This window comes from Myxocyprinus asiaticus, chromosome 28, assembly GCF_019703515.2.
Source record: "Myxocyprinus asiaticus isolate MX2 ecotype Aquarium Trade chromosome 28, UBuf_Myxa_2, whole genome shotgun sequence".
Classification (NCBI taxonomy): domain Eukaryota; kingdom Metazoa; phylum Chordata; class Actinopteri; order Cypriniformes; family Catostomidae; genus Myxocyprinus; species Myxocyprinus asiaticus.
The window spans coordinates 8600194-8627388 of record NC_059371.1 but is presented as its reverse complement, the minus strand read 5'-3'; the positions used below and the strand labels follow the sequence as shown (position 1 = coordinate 8627388).

At 35.7% G+C, this 27195-nt stretch overlaps 2 protein-coding genes across 3 annotated transcripts in view; one reads left to right on the top strand and one right to left on the bottom strand.

The window, feature by feature from the left end:
• LOC127418886 (leucine-rich repeat-containing G-protein coupled receptor 6) overlaps window positions 1–18384 on the top strand; it is a 141538-nt gene extending 123154 nt beyond the window's left edge. The window contains exons 7-18 of one of the 2 annotated variants that reach the window (XM_051659772.1): window positions 200–268; window positions 963–1034; window positions 2513–2584; window positions 3152–3220; window positions 4095–4166; window positions 6428–6493; window positions 6777–6848; window positions 9112–9183; window positions 10981–11106; window positions 12236–12390; window positions 14648–14728; window positions 15179–18384. In XM_051659772.1, coding sequence (XP_051515732.1) covers window positions 200–268; window positions 963–1034; window positions 2513–2584; window positions 3152–3220; window positions 4095–4166; window positions 6428–6493; window positions 6777–6848; window positions 9112–9183; window positions 10981–11106; window positions 12236–12390; window positions 14648–14728; window positions 15179–16425 — 2173 coding nt within the window. In that variant the 3' untranslated portion in view covers window positions 16426–18384. The remainder of the gene's footprint in view (window positions 1–199; window positions 269–962; window positions 1035–2512; window positions 2585–3151; window positions 3221–4094; window positions 4167–6427; window positions 6494–6776; window positions 6849–9111; window positions 9184–10980; window positions 11107–12235; window positions 12391–14647; window positions 14729–15178) is intronic. The other variant, XM_051659773.1, reaches the window with a different exon arrangement.
• A 127-nt stretch (window positions 18385–18511) lies between these two features.
• ube2t (ubiquitin-conjugating enzyme E2T (putative)) lies at window positions 18512–24273 on the bottom strand. The gene is made up of 7 exons (XM_051659900.1): window positions 24162–24273; window positions 23814–23931; window positions 23653–23722; window positions 23438–23543; window positions 19164–19262; window positions 18894–18977; window positions 18512–18757 (listed from the first exon to the last, which is right to left on the bottom strand). The coding sequence occupies exons 2-7, from the start codon at window positions 23920–23922 to the stop codon at window positions 18644–18646; spliced, it is 582 nt and encodes a 193-aa protein (XP_051515860.1). The 5' UTR covers window positions 23923–23931; window positions 24162–24273; the 3' UTR covers window positions 18512–18643.
• Between the last annotated feature and the right edge of the window lie 2922 nt (window positions 24274–27195).

The following is a 27195-nucleotide window of genomic DNA, read 5'->3' as shown; positions in this document are numbered from 1 at the left end:
TTTCAGCTTCAGTGTTGCTGTAGTTGCTGCGTTTTGGCTTTGTATGGCAGACTTGTTGTTATAATTATTATGCTGATGATTTGGATGCACAAGACCTTTAGCTGAAATAGCCTCCTGGTTTCCATGAAAAAGTTCTCTTAGCTTGTGTTCTTCAATGTTCTTCTGCTCTTATGGGTTGTTCTCTATCTCCCTTTTCTAGGGAACTGAATTTCAATGACCTTCAAGAGTTCCCTGTGGCCATACGCACGCTGGCCAAGCTTCAGGAATTGTAAGTAACCGAGACTAACCCACCCAGCATGCATGTGTCAGTGTTCTTCCTTTAAGTGGACCGCTTGGCCTGCACTATTGAGCTCCTTGTAAATCCTGGTTAGTGCCTAGAATGTGGTTCTCAAGCAAAGAGTCTCTTGCAAAAATCAGATGCTCACAGATTAGTGCTTAAGTCCTTCCTTCTCAAGTATCCTAAAGTGTTTTTGCCTGTGGGATGGCCTCCCGACAGGTGTTCCTATAAGATACAAAGGGTGTTTACATCAGCAAACTTGAACTGACGCAACCCAATGGCTCACATGTGTGCTTACAGGAGAGTTTTAAGCTGCCCGTGAGATAGAAAGCAAATGAACTTGATTTTCCAAGCTTTTGAATGAACTTTCTGGACCACCCTTTTTAACCTTATTGATTTAACACGTGTAATTATTTTAGTCTGCAGAATTTTCGTATTGCAATTCACCAGCAACATACAGTATGCACTATAAATTATCTTTAGCAGGTTTTTGTCATAATGACTGCAGACAATGACAAATTAAAAGCTGTTGCAGTAGTTGAATGTGTGGCCACAGATGCAGTTAGCAAAAACTCTCAAAAGCTGGTCTATAGTAGAAATCCTGATCGCTGGATTTCCTCATCCTATGGTGGATTGCGTTCAAGTGTGCAGATGGTCAAACTATCTCTCTCTATGTGTCTTCCAGGGGTTTCCACAACAACAACATCAAGGCCATTCCTGAGAGAGCATTTGTGGGGAACCCACTTCTGCAGACCATGTGAGTATCTTGTCTCAGTAAAAACTGGTGGGGAGTGCACATGACATACTCCATGACTGAAATAAAAGACTTTCTGTGTTGACAAAACATGTCTTACTGCATAATAGACAGACATGTTCTAACAGTTTGTTTATCTGAGCTGATGGACCAGGAAATATCTGACAAATATTTGGGTCTTTCAACAAAATGGGAGCCCTTTGTGTACCTCATTATTTTTTCTAAACGCAACAACAAAAATGCAGTTATTATTAATGCAATATATATACAGTATATACTGTGTGTGTGTGTGGAAATCATTAAATAAATATTTAAATATACAAAATAAATCATTAAATACATAGTGAATTATTTAAATGCATCATCGAATAAATAATTAAATCTATAATTAAATACATAATGAAATTGTAAAAAAAAAAAAAAAATTGCGTCCATTTTCTTTTTAGGTTTCATTTTTCATTTACGAATGAGCTTTGTGTCTTTCTGGTACAAATAATGGTATATACTATTTACACCCCAGTGCAAATAGTGGCAGATATTATTTGCACCCCAGCTCTGGTGCAAATAACGGTTGATACTATTTGCACCCAATTTTAAATACTAACATATAGTATATAGGCATCACTGCAGCAAGTTTGTTGTGTTTATTTAGAGTCCCACAGACACACTAAATTAACCCCTAACCCTAACCTTACCTTTCAAAAAATAACCTTTGTATTACTACATTAACTATGGTTTCACTACGTTATTTTTTTGTAAATTTCCAGTAACCACAATATTAACCATGTTTACTGTATTACCACCATATTACTGTAGTAACACCATGGTCAATTTCATTAAAACTATGGTTTCTGCCAAAAAAACATGGTAACTCCAATATTACTAATACAGTGATGCAATCTACACACAATCGATGCTGAGCCACGGGAACGAGTGCGATCGACAGACCCCGCCTCCGGATCAAATCATTCTCTGCACTCCCCAACGTTCACCGTGACCAAATCACTGCGATGAAATCAACAATTATATTCATTTTTATCTATTATTTTAAGTAGCATTAAAGGAACTATTAAGAGTGGAAACAGGAAATCGGATGTGAAAAAGAGTGGGACAAAAGGCGGATTGGAACCGCGGTCGCTAGGACAACACTATACATTCACACACAACGTCTTTACACCCCACACCACTGGAGCGACACCTACTGTTTCGTTTGTTGTATATTTCTGTGGTTCCACCAGACTAATGGGGCGCAAATAGCTGCACTGTGTGGCAGATGCTATTTAAACTGGTGTGCAAATAGACACTTCGTTTATTTAATTATGCAAATAATTAATTTGCTATATATTTAAGGATTTATTTAATGATTTAAATATTTCATTAGTTATTTAATGATGCATTTAATTAATTCACTATGTATTTAATTATTTATTTAAATATTTACTTTTTAGTAATTTGGCCCTCCATTTTTCTTCTGTCTTCAGTCATTTCTACGAGAATCCCATTCAGTTTGTTGGCAAATCAGCATTTCAGTTCTTGCCAAAGTTACACACACTGTAAGTACACACTATGTGTGAAATGATAACATACACATATATGATTATACAGAACTGTTTGCCTTCTAAGGCACCTTTAAAGTACTAGTTGGCAAATGTGTATAATTTCCATTTCATCATCGCTTTCATTTTGATGTATGCTGTAATCTTGCTCACCTCTTGCCATCAGTTCTCACATAAGAAAATATTAAACTAGTAATCTGTCTCCCAAAAAAACAGCACGTTTCAATTATAACCTCATAAATGTCAGAATATAATATTTAGCTTTTAATAAAACAGGTAAAAAGTCATCGATCACTCTTTGATTACACAGATAATGCGTAAGAATTTTATGAGAGTGTATTTGGCATTCGTTATTTTGATATAAAGTCTACCATCCACAGCGTTGTTGACTTTGGATGGTGTCACAAGCGTAATCATAATGATGGAGTCTGGAGGACTAATATTTACTTTAGATGACAGTGAGCTGAGTGTGTGTGGTAACAGTAGACATCCCTGTGGTTTTGCTGGACGACAACTTCATTAGCAGAAAGATCCTCACTAATGAGTTATCTAATCTCGTCACAGCTCTTTGAACGGGGCCACTGAGATCCGAGAGTTTCCAGATTTGAAAGGAACCACCAGCCTGCAAGTTCTGTGAGTGTGAGATCAAATGTCCCCATTTCACTCCGGATCAGTTTCACTTAAGAGACTTCCAGAAGTTATTCCCACCGTTGAAGACCATGGAATAACCGTTGACAAAATAGATCATACTGATCGTAAAAGCCATGCATCATAAAACTTTTCATCGGAGTTAATGTATTTACTAGGTTTTTAGGTTTATAGTAAAAAAAAAAAATAATAAAAAGCTGGGTCCAGAAAATAACATTTAAGAAATCTTTTTTTATTTTTTTTTATCAATATCTTAAACATCCTCAAAACAAAATCAATTTACCTGACAAGCAGGTTTTCAGAGAATTTACAGTGGCCTAAATGTATTTGGACACTTTAGCCACACTTAAAAATACAGTCAAATATTAGTATAAATTTAATTGCAGAGACAACAAAATATCAAGCTACTGTAAGATGCAATAGAGCTTTTCTCAGGAGTAACTTCACTTTTAGTATAAATGCCACTTTGTTTGATATTTTGTTATCTTATGGAATAACATTAATGTATTTAAGAGTGCCAAAAGTGTCCAAATCATTTTAGGGCCACTTTATCTTGAATACAATTGTACTTTGTCTTGTTCAATTGGCAGATTTTATTTATTTATTTGTTTATTTATTGATTGATTTATCATTTGTTTTAAGCATTAATCTTACTAAATGTAGACTTTATTTCTTATTTTCTAAAAGCCAGATTTTATTGCAGGGACATGCATTTATTTGTCTCTAGTGGATGTGCCAAGAGTGAAATGTTTTTTTTTTTTTTTTTTTTTGTCCTGTTTTTCTCAACCACTGTTTTTCACTCCTGTCTCTCACACACGTACACACATTGAAAATAAACTCCTCTTTGATTTTCACTCAGCACGTTGACCCGAGCTGGACTGACCGGCCTGCCATATGATCTGTGCCACCTGCTGCCTAAATTAAGAGTGCTGTGAGTTTCCAAACACAAATATGCACCTGCAGCACACAAACATGTCTAAATGATTCCTAGAGATCCAGGTTGGCAACGAGAGTTCACTGAAATTCACCCTGAGGGATTTCATGTAAGTGAACTTTCCAAGAGTTGCAAAAGGCCTCATTTAACTTGAACTCGAACACAACATTAGCAGGTGGAGACCAGGCTAACTTACACACAGAGATAATACATGTTCGATTATTTGCACCAAACTATTGCAAGGGATTTGAATTATTAAGTAGATTTAAAGGAAATACCAGTGATTGCAAGACAGTAAAAGAATAGCGTTTAGTGTTGGTTCTGTGCAAATGAATGCTGCATCAGAGACGATTTGCTATCGTTTTCTGTCAGCCACACCCAAGAATCAACACATAGTGACTTTGCAGTTTAAAGGTGGCTATAAATGGTTTGATGTATGAAAGGAAAACAAGACTAATCGCAATTCAGTAAGCAAATTGGTGTTAAGGCTAGGGTATACTTTGTTTTTCTGCATGCCGTTCCATCTCGCGCACAGTCAACTATTCTAGCCTTTCGAAGTATACTCTTTTGATCATGAGCCCTTTCAGATGTGTTTGACACAAGCTCATTTTGACTGCTTTGTGATAATCTTTTAGCACAGTCAGTAGCAGTGTCAAGATTCGGGCTAAATTAGGGGATAAGGGATATTGTATAGAAAGCCAGCCGTTACCTCAAGATCAGTGTGCAATAATGTCCAGATGACTCTACATTATCCTGCTTATTACACGGCAACTTACCAAATAAACAATTAAATGAACATGAAATATTGATTTGCCTTGACATTATGTTATTATGTGAGAAGAAATAGATTGCGGAGTCTCTGGAAACTGGAATTACAGCTCTGGTCTGCAGACTTCTGGTGGTGTTTAGTTTGCAAAATTAAACGTCTGACTGCTCATTATCCTGCTTATTACAAGACTACTTGCCAAATGAATAAATTAATGGATATGAAACATTGATTTGAATTGAAATTATTTTATTAGCTTACTTACAGAGATCACAGTGTGATACAAGAAGTAGGAAAGTTGACTCGCAATACCCGGATGACCAGTCTGATATAATTGAATCCCCAAATTATTGAGAAATCTTTGACCATTAGGTGGGGCGATTGACCAGAATCAATCAGGAATCGAGTGTTCCAGATAGTCGTGTAATAATTTCTGTTAATTTAAAGGTTAATGCAGTACTGACCAGAATTTTGGAGGAGTATCAATGCAAGGCAATGCAGCCTTGAATGCACTGTAATAATTCTTTTGGTAGCATTATTTCTCAGGAATTATTTTTCAAGCTTATTTTCCTTATTGTATTCCTAACCACTCGACGAAAGACAATGTTTAAGAGCAACTTTTCAAGCCTGTCACCTGGTTTGTAATAATCAAGGGAGAGCATAAGGTTTTTGACAATGGTGCAGGCCACTTTTAGGTTGAAAATGTCAATCAGAGAAACCCCTGAAGGAAAAGAGGTTTATTTAATTGTTCTTAAGAAGAATTAGACCTCAGGAGAAAGTAGCTGTAACACATGCCGTTCTCTTTTAATGTGAATCCTTAAAGTTCTCTTACAAGCACATAAAATATGAATTGGAAAATAATAATAATAATAATAATAATACATAGGAAATTGTTTTAAAAACAGAAAGAATCATGAGTACAGTGTGATTAGGAGCACTATTAACAAATGAACTACAGACACTTTAAAATAACTTTCATTAATAGCATGCATTATATGACTGCAAATCATTAATGTACATTAAAAAAGTTAAATGTCATGAAACTATTAAATATTCTATTTTAATTTATATTCAGAGATTTAACTACTGATCTGTTAAGAATTATATTAATGACTTTAAATTCAAGAACTGTTACCAATGAGCTAATATATTTTATTATGGGGTGACTGATTTTTTTTAGATAAAGGGCCTTGTCCACAAAACATAATGCTCATGCAAATACACTACCGGTCAGAAGTTTTGATATAAATAAATTAATATGTTGGCACAATTATATTTTTGTCTACAAAACTCATTTCAAACATTTAAGCATACGCCTTCAGATCAAAAGGTTTTTAAGATCATAAGAAACATTTCAGTCAAGTGTTTCAAAACTTTTGACCGGTAGTGTAGATGTCAAAGAAAGCATTACACTTCACTGACAACAATGGCCAATTATGTGGAATCCTCCATGTAAAGACATCTCTATTCTTTTCACATGTGTGTTTTCCAGGGAGCTGTCTCATAATCTGATCGAAGAGCTTCCAAGCTTCCACCATTGTGCCTCCCTTCAAGAGATGTGAGTTAAGCGGTCTCTCTCCTTTGTCGTAAAAGGGCTGAGAAGTATAACTAACATATCTGTGATAACTCCAAGGGCCCCAGATAGCTCTCACAGTAGAACAAGCATGACAAATCATGGTCATTACTGTTGCAATCCATCAGTGTCCACATTCTGGATGCTTCAAGCGTACACATGGATGCTATGTATGATGTCTGCATAAACGTGTATGGCTGGCATGGTGTGTGTGTGTGTGTGTGTGATAGACTGCAGTAATAGCAGCATTTTTGTTTTGACTCGGCAGAGGCCTGCAGCACAATCTGATCAAACAGATTGAGATGAACACATTCCAACAACTCAACTCTCTGCGCTCACTGTGAGTACTGCACATGATCTCTTTCCTTTTATTAACCTCAAAGTATAACACTATTCACACCTCACAAATGGAATTGCCTGGCTCTCTCGCTGAAATTCAAAAAGTTATTGTGGGTTATTTATAAATGATTAACAAGATTTTGAATACTGATATTTTGTTAGCTTCTCACATCAGCTGTTTTTACTTTAAAATACATAACAAATTTTATTCTGCATTATAGTTTTTGGATGAGTTTTTTTGATGAAATTGTGAAATGAATTGGTCATTAGGACCAGCACACTCACCAATACTTCCCTGCCAGAGGCCAGGACATTCTACACAAACTAACCAGTTAAAATTTACTTTAAGCAAAAGCAAGATTGCCTCAAACAAACATTTTGAATGATAACAATTGCTATAAGAATTTAAGATCAGAACAATTTTCACATATCGAATCTTGAGTATAAAAGCTTTGAAATGCTGTAAAAATATTAATTAATCAATGTTAATAAATACATTAAAATTTTAAATTAAAAACTACTTTAAAAAATCAGAACACTTCTAGAAAATAATGAAATAACCAAAAATAAGGTTAAATTTTTTTATATATATATATTTTTTTTTTTAAACTACCATATTAAAAAATACTGTGAAAAACATTTTTTTTGTAAAAAATCTTTGAAATGCTATACTGGTTTTCAAAATTAATTGAATGAATGAATGAATGAATGAATGTTTATATAGCATTTATATAACATTTATATAGCGCTTTTCTGACACTACACTCAAAGCGCTTTACACAGTGAACAGGGGACTCTCCTCAACCTCCACCAGTGTGCAGCATCCACCTGGATGATGTGACGGCAGCCATAGTGCACCAGTACGCTCACCAAACACTAGCTATTGGTGGAGAGGAGAGAGTAGAGTTATAGTTCCAATTTATGGATGGGGATTATTAGGAGGTCATGATTGAGAAGGGCCAATGGGGGGAATTTGGCCAGGACACCAGGGTTACACCCCTACTCTTTACAAGAAGTGCCCTGGGATTTTTAATGACCACAGAGAGTCAGGACCTCGGTTTAACGTCTCATCCAAAAGACAGTGCCTTTTTACAGTATAGTGTTCCCGAAACTATACTGAGGCATTAGGACCCACACAGACCAGAGGGTGAGCACCCCCTGCTGGCCTCAGTAATACCTCTTCCATTAATGATTAATGATAAAAATACAAATACAAATAAAGTGGAAAAACAATTTTCAAAAACAAATCACATCTATGAAAAAATTCATGTATTATCAAAAACAAATAAAAATAAAAAATAAATAAAAAGCTTTGAAATGCTATCTTGGTTTTCATTAAGATTACTTAATGATTTAAGTTAAAAAAATACAGTAAATGTAAAAACCTCTGTCAATAACATCATTACTATAAAAAAAAAATAAGTAAAACAAAAATAAAGTAAAACTAATAATTACTGAAATAAAACACTACTGTAAAAACTATTGAGCATAAAAGCTTTGAAATGCTATACTGATTGTCAAGGTTAATTCATGATTAATGTTATACATATACAGAAATAAATCTACTGTAAAAACAAATCACTAATATAAAGATTTATGTAAAAACAATAAATTAAGTAAATCTAAAAATATATATACTGTAATACAACACTACTGTAAAACATCTTGACTAATAAGCTTAGAAATGCTATTCTGTTTTTCAAAATTAATTAATTAATTAATCAAATGAAACTACTGTAAAAACACTACAATAAAAGATTTAGGAAACAAAAACAACAACAAAAAGGACATTTAAAAACTACTGTACTAAAATTACTGCTGTAAAGAATCTTGAGTATAAAAGCTTTGAAATGCTACAGTATACTGGTAGTCAGTATTAATTAATTATAAAAGTTTTTAAAAAAAATACATTAAAGTGTAAAACTAAAAAAACAATCACATTTTTTTTTTAAACAGTAAAATAAAAAACAAAACAAACAAAAAAAAAAAAAACCACTACTGTAAAAAGTAACCAAAAAGTAAAATGTAGAAACTAATGTTGAATCAAAAAACAAATAATTATGGTTAAAACATATATTAAAATAAGTAAAAACACTTCTGTAAAAATTATTCACTTTGAGTTAATTCAAAGCTAAATTTCCATAGAGCAAATCTTAGTTTGACTACATTCAGCAGTAAACAATTTTGCCAGTGATTTGAGAAAATGACAAGGTGATTGTAAATAGTGTTAGATGAATCAACAAGTAAATGATTTATCATTACAGGGATCTGAGCTGGAACAGGATTAAAACTATCCACGCTGATGCCTTTTCCTCTTTTCAGTCTCTTGTTAAACTGTGAGTATGCAAATCAGATCAAATCATGCCACACACTGCCACACAGTATCAAAAGCTGTGCCCCATAAGATTAACATCAACCACCTGTAAAAACCTTGCAAAACTGTAATTAAACTCCCACTTGGCACAACCTTCCCATTTGCACAAACACAGAGATTCCATGATGCACATTTTGGAGTTTCTGTCATCTGTGTAATGCTTTAGTTGGCTCAAACTAAAAAGGCTGCGGTTGTAATCATGGTAAAAGGCTCCGTGCAGTGGTGAAAACTTGCATCGTCAGTCACAGGCGATTAAATGCGAGCAGCATTAAGTAAAGAATGTGATGAATGAATGAGAAAGGCTGTTAAAGAGTGACAGAGTGTGCCTGATAAACCTGTAAACAACACGACAGGGTAAGACCTGAGCACTGAGGTTACTTATAAACTTGTAATTAATTATTCTGATAAATGTTCACTAAAACAAGGTGCATGGAAATGGCAAAGCACAATTCAAAAACAGCTTTATAAACAAGTCTTTCTCGTTTTGGCCTTGCTTATAAACCTCCTGAGGAACTTCAGCTCTGCTGAATTTTGATATTTAAAAAGTATTTACAATGGTGCCAAACATTATTTGTATACTTTAGCCACATTTATAAATGTGTTTAGGCAGAATCCAAGGTATTACTATAGTAATATTGTATACTGTATATATATATATATATATATATATATATATATATATATATATATATATATATAATTATTATTATTACTACAATAATACCTTGGATTCTGCCTAAACACTACATTTAGTACAATCATAATCACTACACTATTTGTATTGTAAATACCATGGTTTCTATATGGTTTTAAATCTTCATGATTCTACTTCCAAATGTCCTAAAAAGACTTCCTATTGTAAAAAATCAGAAGTTGAGAACACTTTAAAAAAACAAGGCAACCAGCTTCAGGGCTTTTTACATTTTTCCTCAACTTAATGTCAAATAAGTTCAGTTAGGTCCAACAAACTCAGGAATAGCAGTGATGTCTACACGTGTTGTGAAGTTCAACATGCTTTAGGTTTAGCTGAGCATAAATACTCGGAACTTGAACAAAGTGAACACAAATCACCCTGATGGTTACTGCAAGCAAAAACACAATTTTTTTACAGCAACAAGACATCATCAATTTTTTAAAAAAAAATCCATTAATTCTAAACAATTAGTTGCATGTCCTCATATGTCGCCATGCTTTGACCAAACACACATAAGAAAATTCAAGGGCAAGGGATTGTGTATATTGCCTCCAGAAAAATTGCTTCTCCAACTGGCATGCTCAGTAGCAGATGCAACAATAAAGTTCATAATGCTTAGCTTAACAGGGTTCCCACATTTCTGTCCCATGAATTTTCAAGATCTTTCAATGACTTTAACAGATGTTCATGACTATTGAAAAATAATTATTCTGCCACAAATGGCTTCCTGAAGTTGATTAAACTGAAGCAAACATGCTTTAAGACCAAATTTAATATTGTATGCTCTCTCTGTTTAAAACGTTTTCTACATTAGATAATTAAATCAAATTTTAAAATAGTTTGTCTGACAAAATGGAAGATGTATTTTATTTTACAGCGATACATCCCCAAGGCACAAATGTTGGCACATGTTCACAGAATCATTTGATTGTATAATCTATGAGATATTTTAAGTTGGTAATTTAAGTGGTGCACCAGTTGAGATCCATTGGAAACTTTTGTAAGTGATAATCCATCAAGATTTGAATGACACTGGCTGAATCTGTTCTTCCTCTCTCCATCCAGAGACCTGACCGGGAACCAGTTGAACACTCTCCCATTAGTTGGCTTGACCAGTCTTACTCATCTTAAACTGAAAGGCAACTTAGCTCTCTCTCATTCCTTTAGAGAGGAGGACTTACCCAACATAAGGTACATTTATGGCCACCAGTAACCCCCAAAATGTCAATCAACTCTCCTATCTCGTAAACACGGGATTAGACAGACTTAAATACACTTCAAAGAAAATTCACAAGTATCTGTGGTTACTGAGTCCCACAACACTTGCTTTGAATTGCTCGAAAACATAAGAAAATTTAACTCAGTTTTCAGAGAAACAACCAACTGTTTATAGAATTGTGAGTTTCATGATACTAACAATTTGGAACGATCGGCGGCCCCAGGAACATTCCGTTCATCGATACGAGTAAATGATTTATGTTTGTTAATTTTCCAAACATATCTGGTTTGATGCTAGTCGTCCGACCAGCAGAAAGATCATTTCAAAGTACCTATGCCCTCAATACAGAGAGAGACTGTTATAAATATCCTATCCTGATTCATCAACAGCTCAGGGCTCTGGAAAATCAGAGCGTGATTTGATTAGCACCTGAAGAAATGTGAGATTAAGTGTTCCTTTTTCCAGAAAAGTGACTGATTAAATCATGGTTTCAGATGTATCTAAAACACATTTAAAATGCGTCCTGAGCTTATATATGTATTGGTAGTTTACTTACTGTGCTATTTGCAGATTGATGAATCTTTCTTTGGGTGCACTTCTCTGAAATTGGATCCATAATAGTTTCCTTTTGAGTTCCTAAAACTGATGCAATATGTAATGTTATAAGCTTTAAATTGTATTCAAATATTTGGCAAGTTAAAAAAAATAAAAATAAATCAGAAACAGAAAAAAATATAAAAATGTTATATTCAAATACATTATATGATTAAATATATATATATATATATTTTTCCTATGGCAGGGGTTCTCAAATATTTTGTCAGGTGAAAACTATATATATATTTTTAATTACCATATTTATTTTATAATTTAAGATCAGAGTAAGCTGTTTTTTATTATTATTATGATTAGTAGTAGTAGTATTAATGTTATTATTATTATTATTATTATTAGTTGCCTGGTTTTGGATTACAGTATATATGAAAGGGTTTTGAACCCCAGGTTGGGAAATTCTTGCTTTGAAATTGCTTTGGTAAAATAAGGTTTTATGCAGTTTTTTCCATGTTTATGAATGTTTATTTATCACCATTGTTGAAACAGGGTAATTGAGATGCCATATGCCTATCAGTGCTGTGTGTTTGGAGCCTGCAACAGCTACAAAGCTGCCAGCCAGTGGGAAGATCAGACAGGGAATGAAGAGGAAGATCTTCAGAAGAAAGCCCTGTCCCTGTTCCCGATTCACACTGACAACAACTGTAAGTTCTATAACACCAAGCCATCTCACAGTTCTGAGTAACAGTATATAGCTTAGTAGCTGCATTTCCATCCACATATTTATATGCAACTTTTGGGATATTGCATAAAAAATAAAAAAAAATGATGGCTGGAGACTCCAAGATGTGAATAGTTTTCAAATTGTGCATAAAAAAAAATAAATAAATAAATAAAAAAACGTATACGTTTTCTTGTGGTGGATACATTTTTAATTCTATTTTGCATTTTATTTTATGTTCCCTGAAGTGCCTTGGTAAAATGTTTCTATATTGTACATACTCTATATACAGTATATGTATATAAAATTATATATATATAAAAAATAAAAAAAATGCAAAATAGAAATATTTTCTCGTGGCCTCATTTATATAACTGAATTTATTTCTTTTTGGTATGTCCTCTTCTGCTTTTATGGCAAAATGCACTCAAGCTGGCATGAACTGCACAAGTTTGTGCAAAACCAGATGATCATGTATCCAGCATGATTTGAGAATGTTCTGTTAGATCCAGTCTTCAACTAGACCTCTCTCTCCGTCAGAAGATAGTAAATATATCCAAATATCAGTGTTATATACAAAACCAGTCAACATCACCAACATGTTATGTTTACTCACTCTTATACCAGCCCAAGAGTTTGGCAGAGTCAGCAGGGGAACATAGCAGAAGGCAGGAGACGAAGTGATGGTAAAAAATGAGCAGTTTATGGAACGATCTTAGTTGCATCTTTCTCGATGCTCAGTCTGACTTCGTCTGACCGACACAAGTTCAACAAGTATTATTAATAAATTATTATACCAAGCAAATGACAATGGAAAATTACTGATTCACAACATACTGTGACGTTAAGACCTTGAATTGAGACAGCCCTTTATCTCTAACATGTAAGACAATACAGCACACAATATAAGATGAAACAGAAATAATGCATAACAAGAGCAAGAAACAGTATAAAAAGAAATCAAGTACAAATTAATATATAAAACGAATAGAAAGTAATCAGTAAATATAAAAGAAAATAATATGAAAGAAAAGAAACAACATAAATGACGTACAACACAGGCGTATGTTTGCTCTCTTGAAGTAACACACACTAAGGTAGCCTTTAAAAACTCAAATTAGAACCTTAGATTCTACAATTCCAAAAAGCACCTTGTGTGCTTCAATGAAGCAAGGTACAAAGGAGTTAACATGGTCATTATAACACATTTGCTCTGATTTGATAGTGATGAAACCACTTTTTTTTTTTTTTTTTTTTTTTGTTATTGAAAAATAATCTATTCAATATAAAGGGTACTGTACAAAAAAAAAAAAAAAAAAAAAAAAGTGGCATATTTCCAAAGTGCAATAATGTATTGTATCAAATCACTCAAGATCATACAGTAAACCTTTTATCAAAGTCTCTGAAGCCAAAATTGTAGACACTCCCCTTACACAAACATGTTCCTTATATGAAAGGAACGTGAAAGCACCACTTGTAGCGGTTTTCCAAAAAGTTATTCTGAAAACAGTGTCTATTTTTATCTGCTCTCCTTTATTTGCCAGTCTCTTGATCTTTAATTAGCACAGTAGAAACATGTTAGGGCCTCACAGTAACCGCAGGTATTTGACAGATGAAATAAAATGTGTCTTTTCTCCATGCATTCCTCAACGAGATCTGATCGTGTTTCTGACTTGAAAGAACCTCTCTGTAATTATATTCCATGAAAGTAGATAAACATTGACGAGTCTAGGTCCAAAAAGTACCAGCTGGCTTATCGGAAAATAAAACCAGAGTGCGAACAAAGCCTGGTGATTAAGTTTAATTGCACTATGAAGAAGAAATGGAAAGTTGCAATTGAGCTGTGAACAGTGTTGAATGGTGCTAAAGCCTTTAGATCAGTGTTTCCCAATCCTGGTCCTGGAGTACCCCAACACTGACATTTAGCTTGTCTCCCTTATTTAACACACTTCATTCAACTCATTAGCTCATTAGTAGAGGTTCCATGAGCAGAATTGGGTGTCAAATAATTGTGAGATCTAACATGTGCAATGTTGGGGGTACTCCAGGACCAGGACTGGGAAACACTGCCTTAGATGAATTAATCTGTCCCAATTGACTTAATGTCCATGAAATTATTTATGTTCTGCCAAACCGAGCACATCATGCCATCTTGAAGAACACTGAAGACAACTTCATCACACTCTCAAACATGCACAAGCTAATGTGTCTCATTTTCCATGTGCTGTCTTTATTTGCAGATGATCTTGACTTGGAGGAATTCCAGTTAGCTATTGAGGAGTCCAAACTACAAACCAGCATCCAGTGTACCCCCATCCCAGGTGTGAATATGGAAATTATTTACTTGTAACACATTCAGAATCATCCCTGCTGTTAAGTCCGAGACAGAGCTGAATTGTAGGTCATGTCATATGTATGCCAGTACATGGATTGGGATGTTTAGATTCCAAGGGCAGGGTTTCTCATTTCATGACGTCACCAATCATTACTTCAGTGTATTACTGCATGATGATATAAAGAAAGAATTGGTGCACCGTTTCTCCCATTATACTTGCATTTAATTATCTTAGTGGAGTACCTGTATTAACAATGTTTCGGATGTGCATGCCTTATATCGGTCACTGTGTCACTGCATGTTGATATCAGGCACACTGAAGAAGTTTTTGTTGATGTCCTGTATATGTATGCGCTTTTTCACATAAATAGGCCTTAGGATGTTGTTTTCTTTTTGATCTAATTCTAAATCTTACTGACCACTCCACCCCCTTTAGGTCCATTTAAGCCCTGTGATAACCTGTTTGACAGTTGGGTGGTACGCCTTGGGATGTGGCTCATCTCTTTAGTCTCGCTGATGGGAAACAGCTTTCTTCTCGTGACAGTCTTTGCCTCCCCCAGCTATCTTTCGCCTGTCAAGTTCATCATCGGCACCATCAGTGGCGCCAACCTGCTGACAGGCCTGTGCACCGGCACCTTGGCACTGGTTGACGCCCAGACATTTGGAGCATTTGCCCTGCATGGCGCACAATGGGAAATGGGTGCTGGTTGCCAGGCAACAGGCTTTCTTTCTGTGCTGGCCTCAGAGGGATCCATTCTCTTCCTCACCTTGGCTGCAGTGCAGTGCAGTGTGTCCGTGTCCTGTGTTCGGGCTTACGGAAAGTCACCCTCTCTGGGAAGTGTGCAAGGTGCATCAGTAGCATGTTTGTTACTTTCATTAGCGGTCGCTGCTTTGCCGCTAATAGGGATTGGGGAGTATGGGGCAACTCCACTCTGCATGCCGTCGCCACTGCCAGATGGAGAACCCTCCACGTTGGGATTCATGGTAGCCTTGATCATGATGAACTCCCTCTGTTTCCTGGTGATCACCGGAACCTACATCAAGTTGTACTGGGACCTGATGAAGGGTGACTTTGACAGCATTTGGGATTGTGCTATGATTAAGCATGTTGCCTGGCTCATCTTCACCAACTGCCTGCTCTACTGCCCAACGGCCTTCCTCACGTTCTTCTCTCTTCTGGGACTCTTTCCAGTAAACGAGGAGGTGGTCAAATCAGTCGTCCTGGTGCTTCTGCCTCTGCCTGCCAGCATCAACCCCTTGCTCTACCTCCTGTTCAATCCACACTTCCGTGAAGATGTACGTCTACTCTTAAGCAGACCTCACATACCACATGACAGCAACCTGGATTCCTTTGTCTCTGTTGACACTGAGAAAAGCTCATATGACTCCACCCAAGCCCTTGTGTCCATTGCCACTGAAGCAGATGCAGTTTTCGAGGGTTCATCTGTTCCAGCGCCAGAGACAGTCGCCAGAGACAGGTTTTCATGTCCACCTCTCATCCCATGCCAGCTGCTGATGAAACCCTCAACAGAGAGGGAGAACGCTGGAGAAAACATGGTCAGGTCAACACCAGGTCTCAGTGCGAAAGAGATGGAACATCCGAGAAGCAGTGGGATGGACACTCATAATGGAACCTCTTTCTCTGGAATCTACCACTCACCTCTTCACTCATCTCATTCTTAAGTCTTCTCCTAAGCTCCAGTTTTCAAGGACCTTCCTGAGTGTGAAAACCCTTGAGCCCATGTATGAACTGATCCCTAAAACCATCAGAGCTAATGAACAATGCACTGACTCTGGTAATTTGGGACTATACATACCTGCAATTTGTAGTCCCCTTTGCTATCTATGGGGGGAGGTGGAAAAGAGAAACCCCCAATAGCATATTAGGACACAATCTTATGGGTCAAACTTATTAAATAATTTAAGCATCAATCTGAGCAGAAACAAAACAGCTTTGTCATTTATTTTGTGCAACTTCACGTAATACTGATATTACAAAATATAGATTACACTTAAAGGAATGTTTTGTGTTCAATACAAGGTAAGTTCAATCAGCAGCACCCGTGGCATGCTGTCTATTATCACAGAAAATAATTCCGACTCATAACTCAGTTTGTGAAAAGCAAAAATTACAAGTGCAGTAATGCACTTACAATGGAAGTCTATAAATATTGCACTGGGTAAAACATTAAATGAATATTCCAGGTTCGATACAATTTAAGATCATTTGACAGCATTTATAGCATAATGTTGATACCACAAAACCTCATTTCAACTCGTCCCTCCTTTTCTTAAAAAAAAAATAAAAATAAAATAATAATAATTATAATTAAAAAATGGTAAAAATCTGGGTTACAGTGAGGCACTTGGAAGTGAATGGGGCCAATCTGTAAATGTTCAAATACTTAAGTTTTAAAAGTATAGCCAAAAGATGTAAAGAATATTCATGTTAATATGGTTTTAATGTGATAAAAATCGCTTACTAACGTTTCTGTGTAAAGTTATTTCCAATTTTACAACTTTGTTACCATGACATAATGCCGCAAAACCTTTAATCCCAATAAATAGTGATTTAAACAACTTCTCAACTCAAATTCAAAATTTTTAACAGAAGAATCCAAGTAATTTAATATAATTAAACCCTCCAAAAATTGGCCCCATTCTCTTCCATTTTAAGTGCCTCTGCGTAAACTTTATTTTCCTGTAAGGGACCGGTAAAAATGATATTTTGTGGCAATCCACAGTATGCCATAAATGCTGTCGATTGAGCTTAACTTGTAATGAACCCGCAATATTCCTTTAATACAATTTCAAAGTACAGCCATACACAAGACTTACACATTGTTAACATGAATAAACTGCATGATGTGCAGTTATGAAACCCTCCAAAACCCCTTGCCCCATAGACTAAATTATTGTCTGTGGTAATTAACAGTATGTCACAGATGATGTTTATAGAGATTTACTTGTTTTGAATCTGGTACATTCCTTTAATAAGGATATCACAGGGATGTTTGCTGATGCAAAGGAGAAAGGTAGATGTGTCTACATATTTCAATGTGAAAATGTACTCAAACATATTCTTTCATTTCCAAGTCTGTATATATCAAAGTCTCATAATTGCATCTTTATTTTCAAGTCAAAACTTTCTGACCTGCCACTGGTGAATGAGAATAATTTACAGGAAGGTAAATACCTATGTACATTGGTAAATAATATTTAGCGGATTAAAACCCAGAGACACCATGCTAACAGGTGCTAAAATAAAACAATCTTTAATTTCAGAGTGTAATATTTTAAACACGTTGTGTTTATTTTAGATCAAGTCCACAGGATTATGGAAAAGCAACAGATATTGGGTTTAGTAGCATTTTATACTGAACATGCCAATGATATATAACTGAAGATATATAAAGAATTATGAGTGATTTGGTTAGGTTGTGATAAAGTTTGATCAGGTTCTTTTACAGACTGTAAAGTAGGCTAGCTATTGTACTGTAAAATATAACTACCTCTGATCTAGCATGCTATACCTTTTTTTTTTTTTTTCTCGGATTGATTTATTTCTCTTCTTTTTTATATATTAAATGTATATTAAAAATGTAATTTTTATATTGGAATTTAAAGTTCTTTGTACAACAGACACAATTCTGAATGTAAATATTTTCATATTTCTGTATACATGTGATGAAAGAATGATTTAATAAAGTTATTAGTTTCATAAATGTATGTCTTGAGGACTAGTGACCAATTCAGTAAGATGCAAACATAGAGTAACTTTAAACTTTATTACATATATGAAACATGAAACATATTTACATAGGACAAAGAAACTTTTTAATCTTCACCTGTTTAAAAATGCATATTAAACCAACATAAACTGGAGTCATTGTAAAATACATTACATGCATACTTTCTTAGGTCTGTCTAAATTCTCCTGTTCAGTAAGTGCCTCTCTCTTGTGTGCAGTTTTATTTTTATTCTCAAGAGCCTTCTCTTCTGTCTCCACACAACCCTTTAAACACAAAGAGGAATCGGACTGAGAAAAAAAAATACAACAGCATCCCCTAGTGGCTGATATATGCAAACATTTTGTATATCAAATCTAAACTTTTTTCATTTATGACAGCCCAAAAAATCAGACATCTTACCATGTTCTTCTGGATTGCATGTTCAGCTGTCCATTTCTTTGCCTTTTCTAGATACAGTGGTTTGTTGTATTTAAATTCAGAGGACTGGAATGTAGGACACACCGTTAATTTTCAAGAGCAATGCTTGAGCAACAACAGAACAGATGTGTAAACAGGTCAGGATGCTCAAACAAACAGATTGGTCTGTTTGATGCCTCTATAGTTGTGCAGAAATTACAAATGACTTCACTTTAAAAGCTGAGGGAACATAACGGGAATGTTAAAACTCACAATATCAGCCATGAGCGGATCATCAGGATTGGGTTCAGCCATGAGTAACTGAATGGAGGTGAGCACTGTTGAAATGTTGAGCGAGGGCCTCCAAGCTCCCTTCAAAAGAAAAGGTATGTTAATCTCAGCATGTGACAATTGCAAGTAGATATAGCTGCAGGCCAGAGATCTCCAAATGGGGCGGAATCTCCCAAAAAGGGCAGGGTTACTCCAGAAGGGGGCGGGGTTTCCCCAAAAAGGGGGTTGTGCCAAATCCAACAGGGGGCGTCACTTCCACATGCTATTAGGGTTAGGGAAAGGGTTAGATTAGGGGCTCTCTGTAGGTGTGTTCAACTTCATGCAGTGCTGCGCAGACCGATCAGCACTGGACTTGAAGCAGTGCATGTCTGTTAGATATTTTGTCCAACTTGAGACAGCAGCACCACACGTCACTGTGATGTATGTCATCAAAGTACCACGAGAGCTGCACAAGCTCTTATGACGAGAGCTTATCCGCGATTTGCCAGACACACGTGACAATGGTGATGCGTTTCATGGGCTGAGTTCGAAATTGCATACTACACATACTACTCTTACTACTTCTGCTATGTTAGTCTATGGCAGAAATAATAGTAAGGTAGTATGCCATTACCAAGGTGTTTATTCTTACACCTCCAGTTCCACTATTTCCACTATTATTTCATTTTATGTTTATCATAGTAATATAATGTTTATTCATAAAAAAATCAATAAAAATTATTTAAAATACTGACACCTTTATTGGTAAAAAAAAAATTAACTTCTTGCACACACAGCAGGCGCTATATAAACTAGCTGATAACCCTTTCAAATTAAAAATGTTTCTGGTTATTATACATTTAAAATTCAAACCTCTGTCTATCTGAATTCCACTTTGTCTGCAAAAAGAAAAAAAAAAAAAAACAATCACGTGATGTGCGCGTAACTAATGTAGGTTCAGCACACGACGGGAAGCACAAAAGTGTCCGGCTTTACGGCTTGTTTTTCAACTCCTACCCTGCAAGGCACGCCCCTTATATCTTTGCTGGTGGTTCGGAGCTCCCAACTCTTGACTACTTTTCAATCGCATAAACAAATACAGATAATAAAAAGTCTACTAGAATATAATATTTTGAGAGTGAATCTCACAAAAACTGTCCAGGTCATGTTTTATCCCTAAATCAGATTAAAATAAATAAATAAATAAAAATACATGCACTTGTGGCCAAAAGTTTGGAATAATTTACAGATTTTGCTCTTATGGAAAGAAACTGGTACTTTTATTCACCAAAGTGGCATTCAACTGATCACAATGTATAGTCAGGACATAAATAACATGAAAAATTACAATTTGAAAAAAATATTCAGAACTTCTTAAACTACTTCAAAGAGTTCCCATCAAAAAATCCTCCACGTGCAGCAATGACAGCTTTGCAGATTCTTGACATTCTAGCTGTCAGTTTGTCCAGATACTCAGGTGACATTTCACCCCACACTTCCTGTAGCACTTGCCATAGATGTGGCTGTCTTGTCGGGCACTTCTCACGCACCTTACAATCTAGCTGATCCCACAAAAGCTCAATGGGGTTAAGACCCATAACACTCTTTTCCAATTATCTGTTGTCCAATGTCTGTGTTTCTTTGCCCACTCTAACCTTTTCTTTTTGATTTTCTGTTTCAAAAGTGACTTTTTCTTTGCAATTCTTCCCATAAGGCCTGCACCCCTGAGTCTTCTCTTTACTGTTGTACATGAAACTGGTGTTGTGCGGGTAGAATTCAATGAAGCTGTCAGCTGAGGACATGTGAGGCGTCTATTTCTCAAACTAGAGACTCTGATGTACTTATCCTCTTGTTTAGTTGTACATCTGGGCCTTCCACATCCCTTATGAAATCTTCGGTTTTTTGGCAATTTCAAGCATTGTATAGCCTTCATTCCTCAAAACAATGATTGACTGATGAGTTTTTAGAGAAAGCTGTTTCTTTTCTGCCATTTTTGACCTAATATTGTCCTTAAGACATGCCAGCCTATTGCATACTGTGGCAACTCAAAAACGAACACAAATACTTCATTTAACGAACCAAATATCTTTCAACTGTGTTTGATATAATTGCAAGTGATTTTCTAGTACCAAATTTAGCAGTTTAGCATGATTACTCAAGGATAAGGTGTTGGAGTGGTGGCTGCTGGAAATGGGGTCTGTCTAGATTTGATCAAAAAATGACTCTTTTCAAATACTGATGGTGCTGTTTTTTACATCAGTAATGTCCTGACTATACTTTGTGATCAGTTGAATGCCACTTTGGTGAATTAAAGTACCAATTTCCTTATGAAATAGGGATGGGCATTTTGGTCATTTTGTCTACTCAAATACTCTGATAATTACTCGAGTACTTGTCGAGTACTCAAGGGGCGATTACATGTTCATAACTGTATATATATTAACATGTCTGACAAACATCTATGGCTGCTGCATTGTGGCTCATTGTTCCAGTGTATTGTCTATTCATTATTATAGGCTGTTATAAAATAGTATGTTACAAAATGTACAAAAGATTGCATAATCAAAATATAATGCATCATATTTTGTCATTATGTGAAGATTCACTGACCAACTCTGAAAGAATGTGCACAACACGCATCTGTCTGTTCTTCTTTCAGGTTACCGTAGTAATCTCAGTAAGTGTACACAAGTTTATTTAGTGACTGTCTGAACCGCCTATTTTCAAATAACAGGAGACGCCATAGCCATTACGTTTTAATATGCGTGTTAAGTTGAAGTTCAGTTTTAAAGATGCTGCATTGTGTTCCATTTAACTGTGCTCTGTCTAGCTGTTTGAAACACTCACCTGCTGTACACTGCCACACGCGCCTGGTGTGTAAGTGTGTGCGCGCCCCAATGCTCGCTCTTGTGAGGAAAGCCGCGATGCTCTGTATTGTTGTTGCTGTGATTCATGAAGCATTCCATTCAACTCGGAGAGTCTGAATTTCCATCTTTCAACTGGGGAAAGTGCAATGGAATGACACTTTATATTGCACATCTAACTTGGAAACTCGAGCGGAAATCTTCATTCATTTCGTCGGGATGCAGGTGTGTGTTACGTGTGGAGTGGTGGTGGCGTAGTGGGCTAAAGCACATAACTGGTAATCAGAAGGTTGCTGGTTCAATCCCCACAGCCACCACCACTGTGTCCTTGAGCAAGGCACTTAACTCCAGGTTGCTCCAGGGGGATTGTCCCTGTAATAAGGGCACTGTAAGTTGCTTTGGATAAAAGCATCTGCCAAACGCATAAATGTAAATGTGTCACGTCACGCAGGTCAGGGAGGTTTAGCCAGTGACAATCATTCACTTTTATTAAATAATATCCATTAACGAGTCAAAGTTCTTACATTAAATTATAATAAAATGTGTTTAGCAAACGTTTTGCAGAGACAGGTTTTCAAAACACGATTAATTACACTCTCTTTTGATTATCGTAACGATAGCACTGCTGTATCAGTTTGTTTGCCATGAGATATCTCTGATAATCAATGTACCCCTCAAAGTCACAACATAATCTCAAAATTAAAAATAAGCTCTCTCTTTGACACGTTTGTATTTAGTTGTCAGGTAATTGTCACTGGATTTCAAATTAAGTGAAAAGTCACATCATGCGTGATCACTATCGATCGATCATTGCTGCCACATCCGAGTACCCAAGTCCTCGAGTACTCGTGCCCATCCCTATTATGAAATAGCAAAATCTGTACATCATTCCAAACTTTTGGCCGTCAGTGTAAGTAAAACATATCCTCTTTTTAAGACTTTAAGATTTTTTGCATTGCAGCATTATTTTCATGACAATTAAAGCACCTTGTAATGTGAAAAAAGAATTAAATACTATTGAAATTATTCATCATTAATATGTATTTCTTGAACTGAATTCCATTTATACACATTTTAAATAAATTATCATATAAAGACAGGGTGACTTTCATTACTCCTATACCAAAAAATGCAAAACATCTTGATGGTGCTAAAATATGCTTTATTCTTTATACAAATCGGAATTTATTTTATATTGATTTTAGGATGAAACATGACCAGGACATGTCTTTGTAAGATTCACCTATTAACTAATGAATAATGAATATACATTGATTAGCCAGACACATTTTAATATCCACAAATCTATTTAACAGCAAAGCACATAGTTACTGGCTGAATTTCAGACACAAAACATGTAAAGTGATAAACGCGCAACTGCTCAAACTAAGGGTGGGTTAATTCGGACCATACCTTTGGTGGCAATTTCAGAGCATCCAGACAAATACGTCCTGCATTATCGATGTTCGGGTGATAGATGGGTGTCAGGAAACTCATCTTGGGGGGCTCAAACGGATACCTTTTAACATGAGGGAAACAAGTCTAAAACCAATTTTTTACCAATGCATGATGATTTTTTGTTATTTCTTTTTTCTTTTTTTTTTTAGATAATTTCAAACCAGTCTCACCTCTCAGGTATCTTGATTTCCAGTGTAAAAATGCCTCCTTCATAGGGAGTGCTTGCACCACCAATAATCTCTGTATCAAACACAATAACAACACACGAGATGGTTGATATTTTCATTGCATTGGTGTCAGTATATGAAAAGGCATATGAATACAGACTGACGGGCTTGTAATTCATCCACCCGCTCCTCCATCTGCCAACATGAGACACCAGGAGGAGGTTCAGCACTCAGGAGCTCCAGCTCGCGCTTCAGACGACTGATCCTCTGCATACCGACTGTCTATGAACACGACACAGTTATTAAAACGACTACACTCTTTCATACTTGACTAATTCACAATAAATAGGCCACTTAAATATAGACAAATCCACCATAATAATACCAGCTCAGTAGTTATGTATGAAATTAAACTTTGTCAAGACTCAATACTGAACTCAAATGCGAAATATACAACAAAGTATTTTTAGTGAACTCTTATAAAAGGTATTTAGCTTGTTATCTTCACTTACTAGTGTCGTTAGGTTTACTGTTGAATGGATAAACGACGTCCGACTACCGCAGTAGTTCTGATTCTCCCGCTAAATGTTAATACGTCACTGTGCGACGGCGGCTTCCCCCCCGATGCATCATGGGTGTTGTAGTTTTTCCCCCGGAAGATTACCACCGTGGGTTTTTTTTAAATGGGGGTTTTCATGAGTAAAATAGGTTCTGTGGAAAACATTACTTTATGATACGTGGACGTTTTTGTTTTACAATATAATTACACACTTTCATTCCTCAAATGTGAATTTTGAAGCCGCCGTGTTCTTTTTTATTATTATTATGCAATTCAATGTGGCTTCAAAATTCAAGTTTAGGGTTTAAAGTGTGTAATGTTGTAGAACAAAACATCCTCGTATCATCAAGTAAAGTTTACCACAGACCTTATTTTTCTGGTTGGGCCAGGTTGTTACATTTGTTTAATATGTCGTAGTTTTATGCAGTGCATTAATTCTGAAAAAAGTTGTGACTATGACTCCCATAAAATAAAATAAAATAAAATAAAATAAAATAAAATAAAATAATGAAAGTAACAAAACTTGTTGATGAAGACAAAAGGAGCAATATAATTGTTTTACAATACCATTAAAATAATCTAATACAATGTCATCAGAACTTGTGAATATATTTGTATGAATACATTAACTTCACAATATCGATAAAGATGTCTAATCTTAACCCTAAAGCTGGTAATGATTAACAATAGTCTACATTATTAACATAAATTAAAGTGAACCAACAATGAACAATACTTTTTACAGCGTTTATTAATCTTAGTAAATGATCATTTTTACATGCATTTTAAGTTGTACTTGTTATGTCAGTTCTTGCAATGAACAGTAGTATATTTATAAATTAACATGAACCAAGATTATAAATGCAGTGATCAATGCAGTGTTAGTCATCACACCTAATGAATTAACTAATGTAGAATCTTGTTGTAAAGTGTTACCAAAATACCATAGCAAATTAGTTTAAAGCTATTTCACATCAGGAATCAATTGATTCTAGATCATTTTAACTTGGAGCCAGTTGTGCTTTCAGGGGTGTAATTATGTAATTACAACAGGTCAGGGTGAACAGGACCTTGTCCAATACTCTTACCATCAGTACTGGCGCCCCCCAGGGGTGTTTCAGCTCACCAGTCCTGATCACCCTGTACACCAGTGAATGCACATGCAGCATGGCCAACACATATACGATAAAGTTTTCTGATGACACGGCTATCCTGGGTCTTATGTCAGACATAATAGATACAACTGCATACAAATATGAGATCCAGAAATGTGTACAGTGGTGTGACAAGTACTTCCTAAACCTTAATGTAAAGAAAACAGAGGAGATGATAGTTGACTACAAATGCCTTGGTGACCACTCACCAGTGGTTGTCCATAACTGCAACATAGCCCAGGTTGATTCCTACAAATATCTGGGCGTACAATGACAATAAACTGACATGGAGTTCTTATGAGGATGCTGTCTGCTCTAAAGTTCAACAGAGACTGTACTTTCTCTGTAGATTGAGGGCTTTTGGTGTTAACCAGAAAGCTTTGCTTCTCTTCTACCATACTGTAGTCAGGCAGCATCCCAACCCACAGGACATTTTCAGTTAATTAATCACCAGACAGTCCCAGAAGATCATTTCAGACCCCACCCATGTCCTCCTCCCATAGTACCAGCTCCTACCCTCAGGCAGACACTTTAGAGTCCCCAAGTGCAGACTGAATGGTTTTAGGAACTCTTTTGTCCCTTTGTCCATTAAAGCTTTAAATGCTAAACTAGCAAAAAGCATGTAAGAGACTTGTAATATCAATCTTATTCTGTACAAATTCATTCCGGATAAAGATACATTGTATGAAGGGGTTGTGCAGTGTTTTGTCAGTGGCAATCTGAGTGTGTGGATTTGTGATGTGTGTAATTATGGATGACAAATGTGTATGTAACTTGTTTTTTCCAACGATGCAGTGTATGTCCAATACAAATTTCCTTCTGGACAATAACGTTTAATCATCATCATCAATTATGTTAGTGATCTGCTATGGACTGTTTGTGCGTCAAATATCAGCGTGAACTGCTTGTGAATCAGTCATAATACGATTCAAATGATGCAAAGGAACTGTTATTGAAGAATGGGGCAGTTAAAAACACTTGGACTCGACTGCAAAATCGTGAGTAATCAGTTTAATTCATGAATATTTCAAATGTCATGACTGTTTTATAGTTATGGTGCTGATATGCTTGAGTGAACATTTTAATATATTCAGATGCAATGTGTTGGATGTGTGTTATGTGTTAACCCTGTAATTTAGTCTTAGAATGTTGAGGAGAGCTTGTTTATTCACTTCCAATTGAGTTTCAAATATAGCTGAATTTGAGGGGCTGCACGAAGTTAGCCAATCAGAACAGTGGGCGTTTACACTGAAGTTTAAAAGAGACGCTGTGGTCAAAACCCTTTGAGACAAAGGGCCAGCGACAGGGTGGAAAATTATCATTTATTATTAAAACTATGACGGTTTTGGTGCAAAAATACTTTACTGATATTATCAGCGGACCTCAGGGAAGATAATAAAAAAATTGCATTTCATGACCCTTTTAATGTCCTATGGGGCGAATATGGGTAAAGTGGGACAGTTTGATCCCCATTATGTCCGTATATTTTCATTAAATTGTTAAAAATTACTAAACTAATCTTTTGACTTAGTAGTTGATAATGTTACATCAGATGCGGGGCAGAGCTCATTTCACGACCACCGCTGGGAAAAGTAATAAAGAAAATCTGAGATATCTTCTGTAAATCTTGTTAAGGTTATAAAAAAGTAAAAGTTGACTTAATGTTTTTTTTAAATTTTACATATAATGATTTATCATGTAAAAGCGAATCAGAAAATGCATAAAGTAATTCCAAATAATTTGTAGATATATTCTAGATAATCAGTTTTTCTCTGTCCCACTTTACCAGAGGCATATGGGCAAAGTGGGAAAGTATTTAATTTAAAGAGGAAT